The 12438-nt window shown below is 39.3% G+C and overlaps 1 protein-coding gene across 1 annotated transcript; it reads left to right on the top strand.

Annotated features, from left to right (window-relative positions):
• The first annotated feature begins 1208 nt into the window (after window positions 1-1208).
• Window positions 1209-12233, top strand: epc2 (enhancer of polycomb homolog 2 (Drosophila)). Its single transcript, XM_053497198.1, has 14 exons — window positions 1209-1644; window positions 5137-5296; window positions 5411-5556; window positions 6297-6503; window positions 6593-6741; window positions 6912-7041; window positions 7453-7644; window positions 7833-7916; window positions 8029-8168; window positions 8825-9138; window positions 9639-9751; window positions 10997-11135; window positions 11313-11526; window positions 11774-12233. Exons 1-14 carry the CDS (start codon window positions 1492-1494, stop codon window positions 11844-11846), a joined length of 2214 nt encoding a protein of 737 aa, XP_053353173.1. The 5' UTR covers window positions 1209-1491; the 3' UTR covers window positions 11847-12233.
• The last annotated feature ends 205 nt before the right edge of the window (window positions 12234-12438 follow it).

Genomic DNA, 12438 nt, shown 5'->3' with positions numbered 1-12438 from the left:
GTGTATGTGTGTGGGTGTAAGGAAATTCTGGGAGATCTGAAACCAGTCTTAGAAAATTTTTTGTATGTCTTTGTCTGCGCAGTCAGATTTAGTCACAGCATCTGGCTGTCAGAATTTAATAAATAAAAACTGGAGATTAACCTGTGCCATAAATTGAATGTAATATTAAGTAAAAGCGATGTTATGAACAGTTAAGTGCTGGATTTAATAAACTACTTTTTGAGCTAATTGCTCAATGTAAGCAAACACCTGCACCAATAGAGCTTCATTAGAAAAGCTAGACAGAATATTTTTACTGGGATTAGATCACATTTTCACTTCTAAAATAACAGCACTGAAGTGGTACAAGTGAATTTTAACACGTGGGAGTCATTTTAAGGAAAAAACTTAATCTTTATCTGATCTACTTTTTTTCATTTCTCATCTGTGATTCACTCTCTGATTACCGAAAAGGGAGTGCATTTGTCTGACTATAAAAGAAAAAAAAAAAAAAGGCACACACAAAATTTTGTAGATCTTCTCTTTTGTATTTATTGTAATAAGATGAAATGACTAATGATTTATGGATGCAGTGAGAGAGGACATGAAGTTAGTTGGGGTGAGAGAAGAGGAAGCAGAGGTTAGGGTTAGGTGGAGGCAGATGATTCGCTGAAAGGAAACAGCCGAAGGACAAAAAAGAGAAAAGATGAAATGATAGTATATTCAGAATTTTGCTGTAAACTAGGTACATTTTGTAAAATTTCCTAATATTTAGCCACCAATCCAGTGGAATACCATATAATGTCATACCAAAAACTAATTTGTGAAAAAGTAAGAAGAAAATTAGGGGTTCATCTTTGTTTCAGGCTGACATGTGGGCTTCAATCTGCAATAATAATAATAATAATAATAATAATAATAATATCACTGATTACATTAAAAGTGATCCGCTTATTTTTAGCTTTAACCTTTTACCCATTTTTACAAACTCTGTAACCGTCAACGACGGGTATTTCTCTAGTTTCGAACAGACTCGTTTAAAATATATGTTTCACTGAAGAGTTAATTAAACATCCATCCTTATTCAGCTAATCTCGTTTGCTAACTCTAACACACACACACACGGGTTTGGTGGAAGACTGTTCTGGTTGCATGCAATGTGTGAGCGCGCGCGCACACAGCGTCGCGCCAACCCGTCTTGCGTAGTTTGCGTGCGCGTGCACGTCGCGCGCGGTGGCTGACGGGATCGCTGCGCGAGCCGCTGTCTCTGGGTTAATGTCCGCCATGTTTGCGGCGGCTCCGGGAGCGCAGCGGCGGAGGAAAGCGGATTCGGCGTCGCGATAAACGCGCCAGAAATGGGTTCCGCCGCCACGGCTCGACCGAGACGAAGCCAATGAACGCGCCCGGTCGAAGAAAAGTCGCCTCGGCAGTGAATCCGCGCGAATACTCGGTTTAGTTCGGACTTGGTTCCGCGTTCAGTCGTCTGGTTTTTTTTTTCCTCCTCAAAAAACAATGAGTAAACTCTCGTTCCGAGCGCGAGCGCTAGACGCCGCCAAACCGCTTCCCGTTTACAGTCACGGAGACATCCCGGACCTAAACGACTGCGTGTCAATCAGCCGAGCAGTCCCGCAGATGCCCACCGGCATGGAGAAAGAAGAGGAATCGGTATGTCAGGGGTGTTTGTTTATTTTTTTAATAAAGCTAATTATTTTAATAAGGTTCAGGTGTGTAGCGGGGAGGCTGGGATTCACGAATCACCTTTACGCAAATTGCGCAGCGTAAGCCGGCTCTGGCTTTCTGTGCGTGAAGACGTTAGGGCTACGGCGTACGCAAACGCCGTAAGTCCACTGCCCTGTGACGTACGCGCACATCGGCATAGTTGACGTAAGCAACGTCACTTCCTGCTACGACAGGCGCCGATACCGGCTAACAACCACACACACAGCAGAGCATGCTAACTGTCAAAGTGGTGTGTGTGTGAAGGAAATTCATGCCGCACATGTATATTCTTCTTCGTTATTATTATTATTATTATTATTTATATTATTTAATGTGTGTGGAGCAAGTAAATACTAATACACTTTATATCGGTCTATCCATCTGAATATTTGTCATATATATAATATACACATACACAAAAAGTAAAAAATAGTTAGGTATGAACATTAATGAAAATTAAAACACAAATATATAATATATATTAGTGTTTTAATTCATAAAATCTGTGTGTGTGTGTATATATATATATATATATATATATATATATATATATATATACACACCCACAGATATTATATCTCTTTTCATTTCATAGTAGCAGTATTTATTAAACTTTTTCCCCCTTAATTATAATCTTTTATTTGACATGAATTATTCTGAGTAGCTCATTTTTTAATTGTCCAGAATTTAGTTACTGTCTGCCTGTCTGTAGATAAATTCTTAAAGTTATGTCTTTTTTTAATAAACACCTCGCCATTATCTCTTTTGCTTTTTTATTTGCATAATCTGTTTAACTACTCCCCCCCCTTAATTTTTTATTATTGAATTCAATTGAAATAAAATTGAACATAAAATTACATGTAAAAATGTAATAAAATTACATTTGTAGTTCTTTTATTATAACTGAAATGCCAAAAGTTGAACATAAAAGAGAGTAGCATAAATGAATAATGATGGGACCACACACACACACACACACACACACATACTTTATTATCCTCGGGAATTGGTAATAACGTGCTGATATTTTGTATCACTCAAACATAAGCTAAAAGTCAGGACGGCCTTCCAGAACCATGGATGGGATCTTGTACATCACATATTCTACATGGATCCCCTGGGGATTTTACAGACGTTTGCTTTATTTATAAGCCTTGAGACTATTGGATCAATCTTGCTAATTTCTTTGGATGAACTCTGACCTACAAGCACAACATAGAAAGATAGATACGGTAACACAAAGTAACAACAGTGCCAATAGTAATAACTGTCACCAGGTCTATGTGTATTGTTAGGATTATGTAATACCGAGAGTAGTGAGCAGACCTCGTCACTTAGATGAGAGTTTCAGACCAAACACAGTGACACTAATTGCACGAGTGAAAAGAGAACCGGTGACATGAATGTCAGCACATCAGGCACATCTGCATTTCTCAGCTCAAACAAACAACATGAATCGAACCTGCCGAGTGCACGCCCAGGGTTCAGGACACCAGCACTACGACTTTTACTCGTGTGTGTGTGTGTGCATTTCTCACATTCAGGAAGTGTTGCTTGCGGGTAGAAACGCAGCCGGATTTACGAAGCTGTGGTTCATGGTGTTGTTGGGCCATAGATTCCTGCAGCGCTGAAAAGGAAATGAAAGTACAGGCAAATGTGCCACCACGTTACCGTTAAACGCCTTCGTCCAGATTGGTTGTTCCACAGCGTGCGCTATTACACGCAACGTTGTACCATTTAATATGCACAGATGTACAAACTCTGTAATCAAACATATCAGAAAATGATTTTAAGTCGTAATTTGCAGGTTTTTTTCTTTCTTTTAACTTGTGCTAATATAATGTTAGGAAGTGATTCGAGCTTCCTGAGAACCATACTCTTGCTCCTTTTACACTTGAGTACAAGCTCGTGATGCACTGGAGTAAATAATTTTTGGTTTTGTGGTTTGTTAAGCACCTTGACAAATAATCTCCTCGATCAAACACTGATGATATACTAAGTGGACGGCTTCAGGGTCGGAAGAAAGTACGCTCTAGGTCAGACGTTGCTTTGGATTTCGTCACCTTTAATCCACTTACCAGGCACATCTGCTTTTCTTTTTTTTTTTTTCTTCTTTTTTAATAATATTATGTATAGCAGACATTTAATAACCGTTACGAATCTTCAGTGAATGTCGAAACGCTGAACTTGAGTAATAAAAATCCCAGAACTGAAATCAGCGGAGCCGCTCAGTGCCAATAACACGGTTTTAATTGTAACATGCAATAAATCGCTAATGAGTGTTTCAGGCTTAATCGTTCTGTTCATTACATCGCACCACGCCAACGCAAATTATGTAATGTCTATAGAGCCTTGGCATCGATTCCCCGCTGGCAGCATTTTCAGCCGAGCTAAATATAAACATGAAAATCACCTTGACGTTTCATGATGGAGATCAGCGAAATGAGCTCAAGTTGTTCTTGTGCGTTACGTAACATAAGTCATAAATCTAAAAGTTTTTGATCATGTATGGTTTCTGAAATAGTGATTTATAATTCAATTTCCTTATTTATTTATTAAAGTTTTTAAAAAAAATTTAAAATAGTTTATGTACTGCATTTCATAATGTAAATATTACTTTATAAAATTAAGGTGCCAAAAAAAAAGAAAAAGGTTTTTCAAAGAAAGAAGTCAGAGATGTGTGATCTATGAAATGTAATGCACTGCAGGTCTTGTGGGTTTAAAAAAATAAAATTCCCCAATTTAGTGCCCGTTTCTTATTTAAGAACGACAATTGCACCTAATTATTGTTGCTCGTTAATAGAAATGGAGACAAATAACACTTGAGTTAGCTCTTGTGATTTTTTTTTTTGTCTGGTAATTTATGTGTCGCCACACTCTAAAACAGTTTTTTAAAAAGCACATTTTTAATTTATTCGTAGGTCCCTGACTTACGAACGAATCCTGTTCCGGGATCACGTTCATAAGTCAGATTTGTTCGTAAGTCAGACATAGTGGGTCTTGTACATCTTTGACATGAATATTCAATGCAAAAAAATAATTAAAAAACCCACAAGGGTGCGAGGGGAAAAAACTCACAGGTGCGAGGGGAATTCTGCGCCTTATTTAAAGGGACTCGGACTGTGAACTCTGTCTTGTTAACGATTTTCCCGAAATTAGGATTATTCACCATCAGCTTTACAGGACAGACATTTTTTTATCATGATTTATTGAAGCCGATGAGGCTATAATTCTAAGTGTGGCCCGATCTAAACTATTCACGTGTTATCAGGCAGCACAGGACCCTGTGTTGTGTGAGTGAGTAATTTGTTACGTTTTATTTAGAATAGTAACAACATTTACAAATCATGACCGTATCATGACGCCTGCTTTCTGGCATTTCCCATCACTACTTGGAAAGGCCATTTCTAACGCCATATTGACGCTGTTCCTCCACAGGAGCATCATCTCCAGCGAGCCATCTGTGCCCAGCAGGTGTTCAGGGAAAAGAAGGACAGCATGGTGATCCCGGTGCCCGAGGCTCAAGGCTGCATCACCTACTACGACCGTCTGTACAAAGGAGACTTCCGTCAGCCCAAACAGCTTATCCACATCCAGCGTGAGTTACCGATTGTCTGCAGATTTAATCCACGTGTGTGTTTGTGACTATTGCCAGTTTGAATCTCATTTAATGGTGTATTTGCCCCTTCTTTTTTTTTTTTTTACTCCACAGCGTTTGGCCTGGACAGTGAGCAGCCCGACTACGATATGGACTCGGAGGACGAAACGCTGCTCAACCGGCTCAACCGCAAGATGGAGCTCAAACCGCTTCAGTTCGAGATCATGGTGGATCGGCTGGAGAAAGCCAGCACGAACCAGGTAACAAAAAGTACACTTTTTACAGCACACTGGTTATACAGTCAGATTTAGCTGGTGTTAGTACCCTGTGTTTGGTATAAACCAAGCATGATTAATTGTAATTTACTAAACGTGTTTCTGTAGTTCATTAAAATGTACTTGTTCTCACTTCAAAACTTTAAATAAGAAAAGACGGCATGCATATGTAAAAGGAGTCCACTTGACTTGAGAGCGAGGTAATGTTAAATATAAAAGGCTGGACTTTAAATAAAAGCATTCAGCTTAATTTTGGAAAGAGTGCGGCTTAAATTAAAGGAAAGTGAAAGTGGAATGCAGATTTAAAAGAAATAAAAAGTCGTTTTAAAATGACTAGAGAAATTAAACTCTGGTGTAATAAACCTGAGTTAAGTTATGTTTTAACATAAGACTTTCTCACACAGGGCTATGTAGCTTTGGATTTTGTTTTCCCTTAATAAATAAATAGATTAATTAATTTAAAAGCTGCATGATGTGTTTACTTGTGTTATCTTTGACTTATATAAAAATTTTTATTTTATATATATATATATATATATATATATATAGAATAAAAGTCAACTTTGAATAAAAGTTTACATTATGTAATATTGTTGTTTTTTTTCCACGTATGAAGCAAAATTATTTGTCAGTGAACCAACTTTCATCTTGAACAGAAAGCAGTAGATATAACCGATGACATTACATTAGTATGACTCTAACCCTCTGCACCTGCGTCTGTGTAGCTGGTGACTCTCCAGGAGGCCAAGCTTCTTCTGAACGAAGATGATTACCTGCTCAAGTCTGTGTACGATTACTGGGTGAGGAAGAGGAAGAACTGCCGCGGGCCCTCGCTCATCCCGCAGATCAGGCAGGAGAAGCGCGACGGCTCCACCAACAACGACGCGTACGTGGCTTTCCGCCGGCGCACGGAGAAGATGCAGACGCGGAAGGTGAGCTCAAAACCGAGAACAGGTAAAACTAGACTCGAACCGCCTCTGTAGACTAGGCTCTGACTGTCGAGACTTTTATCTGCCGGCAGAATCGTAAAAATGACGAGGCGTCCTACGAGAAGATGCTGAAGCTGAGACGGGAATTCAGCCGAGCCATCACCATCCTAGAGATGGTCAAGAAGAGGGAAAAGAGCAAGAGAGAGCTGCTGCACCTCACCCTGGAGGTTGTGGAGAAGAGGTACGGGCAAAACCATAATATGCTCGCTTAAAGAAATAATAAATAAAAAAACACAGGAAATTTAAACCTTTAGGATTGAGTTCAATTACCCATCCATACAGCGTTGTGTTTCTGAACGAGCAGGCAGTCAATAATCTTGGTATGTTTTTTTTCTCTTTTTTTTCTCGCAGGTACCAAATGAGCGATTTCTCCGGAGATGTTTTGAATGAGGTCTCGGCACCACTGGCGGAAAAAACGGTCTACCCGACTCCAATATGTCTGCCCAATGGGAACAGGCATAAAGCAGAGAACAAGTTGAAGGTGAAGTTTGATTTCTGTTTTGGGAAGATGGTTGATGGTGGAAAGCGGTAATGGCAGTACTGAGGGGAATGTGTGTATGGTAGTGATGTCAACTGATATTGTTAAATTGTTATTAAAATAACATCAGGTCTAAATTTCATAGCGTCCAAATTGTTTAATTAAAAAAAAAAAGTTTTTAATTGATGTCAACTCGCTGTGGTTTAAGAGGGAAAACTAATAACCCAAACCGACCGCATCCATTCACTCCTTCACTTATTTCTTTTCTCGATAACTGCCTCAACTTTGCTTACACTTTTAACTACATTAATTATGATGCAGGTTTCCATTATCTTGAAGGTATTTTATATTAAAGTCTGTCTGTCTGTCTTGAGGATATCAGAATACTTACCACTCTCACTCCTTAATCTTCAGATCCACAAGGCTGTGCCCAAGCACCATCCGCACCACTTTCCGGTGAAGATCGAGCCTCAGTTTGAAATCGGTCGTGGACACAAGAAGTACACGCGCAGGCCCAAGCTGGAGCCGCTGCGACAACACGTTGTCACCAAGGCTGATATCAAACAGTATGACTTTCACAGCTCCGGGGAAGAGGACAATCCGATGGTAAGGGACCGGGCATATAAGTACAAGATGTTTGTGCCAAGTGCCGCATATTTAAAAATTTTTTATCAATATTTGATTTCAAATGAATGGTAACTAAAAATAAAAAAAATAGTAGTAGTAGTGGTGGTGGCGCTGTTGTGAGGTCACCAACGACAGCAAAGGTGGTTATGTCGTTATTTCTCCCCCAGTCTCCATCATCTGAGCCGGATGAGGAGAACGACCCGGACGGAGGCTTCGTTTTCAGGCGCAGAGCCGGTTGCCATTACCTCGCTGTGAGTATCATGGATGTTTAAATACACCTTTAATAATAAAGCCTTTTCATCATCTCACCTGCAACCCCAAGCATGAAACACATTGTGTGTGTGTGTGTGTGTGTGTGTGTAGCCCCTGACAGATAAGAGCTGCCCTCCTGTCCCGCGTCTGGAAGGCATCGATGCCCTGTGTCAGAGAAACTCCCTCACAGCTCTGTCTGTGCCACGCCGCTGCGTAGGAGTGACACGTAGACGCCTAGGCCGCGGCGGGAGGTAGCCTCACTTTTTATTTATTTGTTTTCTTTTTGTCACTAGGATTAAAAATACTAATATTTAAAAGTTACAGTGCAGTGTGATAGCACAAGTAAAAAAAAAAAAAAGTACATAGAATAGTATTACAAATATTGGAAAATGCAAAAGTGCGAAAAAATAAAATGAATATACTTTACTAATATTAAATTTTGTAGTGATTATATGTTATATAGTGATTTGTAGTAGGGATAGGAATCACCACTCACAATCATAGCGATTTCATAAGGATCCCGATTTTGTAAGATTAAATATTTTTTCCCCCGATTTTGTTACAGTTTTAATCCTTTAAAAAAAAGTTTCATGATTAATTAAACATATCCTATTCATTATAAGTCCTCTTAAAACTTAAAAACCAAGCACAAATGAAACAAGTAGCTTAATTTTTGCTGGCCAGCACGTATCTCAGTCTTCCTCCCTAATTTCTAAACAAACTTGGCAAATAACTCAAAAAATTCTAACCTCACCCAGGTGTCTGCAGCAGTACTGGATTGTAGAATTTACCAACATGAAGCCATTTCTGCATTTAACAATCCTTTACAGATGACCATTTTATTTAAAAGATGTCTTTTTTTTTTTTTTGCTCGTGACCCGACCTCATCGTTCCACCGTTGCTGTAGGTTACTCCTCGACCGAGCCTCATCAGACCTGGACCGAGTCCTCAGACACTTGGACCCCGACACAGTCTCCTACTCGGTCCCAGCGCTCACGGGCACGCAGACCAACACACCACACGTGCCCGTGTCGCCCCGGGCGAAGCCTGAGCGCTCTCTGACTCAGCTCCTCAGTAATATCCAGGCCTGCAGGTGGAGATACTTCCGCCCACGACCTTTCAGCGGAAACGGAAAGGAGGAGAGCAGAGGAGGAGGACCAGGAGCAGCAGCAGGAGGAGGAGGAGCGGCGGTCACTAGTAGTTCGAGAAACAGCAGTTTAGGTGGGGCTATGAGTGATTCACTTTGTAATTCTTTTCTCTTTTTTTATTCTGAGAAAATTTTAGCTTGTGCCTTTAAAGTTCATACTGAACAAGAAAAGTAAATCTCTATCCGTTTTATGGATGGTGTAAATACTAATCAGACCAACTGAGCAGTCTTTAGCACAGAAGAATGATTTAATATAATGAAGTGTTTTTATAATCTGTAGAGCCCGTTAGATTCACCTAAGTAGTTCTTGTGCCATCTAGTGGTGATTCTTTATGACTGCAGCTTTTTTAAAAACGTTTCTTTTACTGTACTGGATAAAATAAATAACACTCACTAAATGTATACTTAAAAACGTCTTCTGTCTCTAGATAATATATTAAACTTCTATTTGTTTAGATGCCAAAATCCCCAAAGCAGTGGTTTTGTGTTAATAAAGGCATCTTTAAAAAAAAAAAAAAAAAAAAAAGATTTATGTGAAACAAATCAATACTTAACACTTTTTCCTTTTGTGTAGGAGCAATAACAGAGGAGCAGTATCAGTCTCACCAGCAGCAGTTGGCTCAGATGCTCCAGCAGGGCCCGCAGCAGAACCCACCTCTGTCTGAGCAATCCCATGCACACGTGTCTGTATGTGCAGCTTTAAAAACACATACTTTGCCCATACACCACCATGATACTTCAGAGTGTGCCAAAAGTCTCTGGGCACGGGGAAATTAGTCCTTTTTTTTTGTTGATAAAATGTCTCTCGAAAATGGTTATTAAAAAAAGAACATATTGGAATGGTTCTTATGGTTGTTGCAACACAATTTTATCATGCTTGGGACAAACGGTGTGCATGTTTTTTTTTACAAAGAATTACCAACCATGTAAAATTAGCAGCCATTCACAAACATAAGAAAAACTTACTGAACAAATTTTAAAGCTGTTTTTAGCATTGTATTTGCCCCGAGCCATATAGGCTTTGTTTCATCGCAAACGACCCACGGGAAGAGAAGACATGCTAATTTGGAATTTAAATGGAAATGCCCTTATTAAAAAAAAAAATCATTAGGTCATCTCAAAATCCAACAGATGGCGCTGTACACTTTTTTTTTTATACGCTTACTAGTGTGCAGTTGAAATCTAATTAATAAAGGCGATCTCACACCATCATTCTGAGATGCTTCAAAATTTTAGTTAATTCCAAAATTCAACAGATGGCGCTGTACTTAAAAAAAAAAAAAAAAAAAAATTATTATTATTTTAAGGCGTGCTTATAAGTGTGATTAAATTCCACGCAAACAAAGTCACAGGCAGGTCTAGCAAAGTATATATTCCTTGGCTTTGTCTTAATAGCGATAATATATATATATTTTTGTAAATGGTAATGTAAATATTGCCTCTTGTGCAAGGCCCATAACCCTCAATCGCTCAGATATATATTAAAATAAAAATTTAAAAGTTGTTCTGGATAAGGGCGTCTGCCAAACGCTGCAAATGTGATTAAAAGAACTTGGGTACAAAATTAAGTGGGGATATATATATTTCCTGCAAGCAACACATTGGTGTAGTGGTTAGCACTGTGTCCCAGTCACGGTTCCCCTGAAATAGACTACATGTGTCCCCGTGCCGTATCGAGAATAAGTGTGTATTTATTGTGATCATCTGTTCTATGCAGTACCTTCATGACCCACTAGAGGGCTGCGGCCCACACTTTGCGAGCACGATAATGTAGACGAAATGTGCAGAATGATGTAAAGTGTTAATTCTGCACAGATAAAGTTGACAAGAAGATGCTGAAAATACCTTTGAATGGTGTTTATAAGGAATCTGCATTTAAAAAAAAAAAAATAATTGTGGTTACACTAACGACTCTCTCTAAATGTGCTGTAGAAATCCGTCTCCTCAGGCTGCCTGTCCAAGACGTTAGACTCGGCCAGCGCTCACTTCGCTGCCTCTGCTGTGGTCAGTGGCTCGAACAAGGATCTGAAACCCCACAGCGCCGGAGTCAACGGCATCCTTACAAATTCAGGTGAGCTACTTGTGTGTGAGATTTATATATCGGAAATCGACAATCTGCTCTAAAACGCAATCCAGACACTTATTATTATTTTATTTATTTATTTTTTATAGACCACTAAAGATTTAAAAAGAATCACTACTGCTAAAGTCACTTCACCAGTTCTTGTTTTGTTTTATTTCACATTAGGAAGCTCCAGACAGACCAAGTTCAGCTGTTCGACTCCACTCGGAGTCGGCAGCGTCTCCTCAGGCTCATCCTCATCCGCCCGCCCCCCTGCCGTGCCCCAGTCTGTGCCCCACGTGAGCGTCGTGTCTCCTGCGCGACCCTGCGCTCCGTCGTCGCCCACGTTAAAGCTCGCCAGCGTGGCCGGCAGCAGCCTGGCCAAAGTCACTCTTGGCAGGTAAAAAAAAAAAAAAAAAAGTGAAGAAAAAGTAAAACTGAGAGCTTTTAAAGTACATAGCTGTGTTGTCTCAGTGAAGCATCGTGGCATTGGTTTAAACTCTGAGCTATGACTGCAATATCAGCTGTGCTTAAACTTCAAAATACGTTTCAGTTCATTTCAAAATATGACCTTTTTAAAAAAAAAAAAAAAAAAATTCACTGCTTGTTATTAAGTTTAAGCTCTGATAACTGTTTTTTTCCTTTAGGGACAAACACGAGCCGGAGAGGCTGGCTCTGAATGGATTAGCGGACACCACTGTGGCCATGGAGGTGACATAGCCTTCTCCTGACAGGACGCCGACGAGACGCCGCAACCTGGACGTGGACCTACATCGCATCGTAGCATATCAGACATTTGTGAATATTCTATGTGTACATTTTTGTAAAATTGGGAACTATCACTACCTTGTAAAATAGTCTGTTTGTATCATTAGGTGTTATTTGTTACATGAAATTTAAAAGATCTTGTCATCACGCTTTTGCACTTCCAGCCAATGGCGAAAAAAAAAGATAAAAAAAAATTAAAAAGTGCATCAGTAAGTGCAGGGATCATGCATGAGTCCAAATCATACCTTCTTGTTTTAACTATTTATTTTGCCATGTTTACATTTTTGTATCTTGTACAAATAAATCAGATTTTTGTCACAAAACATGGATACCAGAACAGCTAGTGTGTCATGACTGTTTCATTTTCTTTTTTTTTTAAACAAAAATTTATGTTTAGTATGTTAGTGGATGCTGTGTTTCAAACAGTACAAGGTTGACTAAAGATACTTGACCCCCCCACAATCTCGAACAATCCTGGAGAATTCAAAACTATAAAAGCACAAAGCATTAAGCAACATTTAAAAAAAAAAAGTTGTTTTAAGAC

This window comes from Clarias gariepinus, chromosome 5 (assembly GCF_024256425.1).
Source record: "Clarias gariepinus isolate MV-2021 ecotype Netherlands chromosome 5, CGAR_prim_01v2, whole genome shotgun sequence".
Taxonomy (NCBI): domain Eukaryota; kingdom Metazoa; phylum Chordata; class Actinopteri; order Siluriformes; family Clariidae; genus Clarias; species Clarias gariepinus.
This window is presented reverse-complemented; position numbering and strand designations above follow the sequence as displayed.

What these genes read in the sequence shown, in the direction of transcription:
- epc2 (XM_053497198.1), top strand. Translation starts at nt 1,492, where the DNA reads ATGAGTAAACTCTCGTTCCGAGCGCGAGCGCTAGACGCCGCCAAACCG. An exon ending in ACAGCTTATCCACATCCAGC is followed by an intron (nt 5,297 to 5,410) that starts GTGAGTTACCGA and finishes TTTACTCCACAG; the next exon opens with CGTTTGGCCTGGACAGTGAG. An exon ending in GGGAAGAGGACAATCCGATG is followed by an intron (nt 7,645 to 7,832) that starts GTAAGGGACCGG and finishes TTTCTCCCCCAG; the next exon opens with TCTCCATCATCTGAGCCGGA.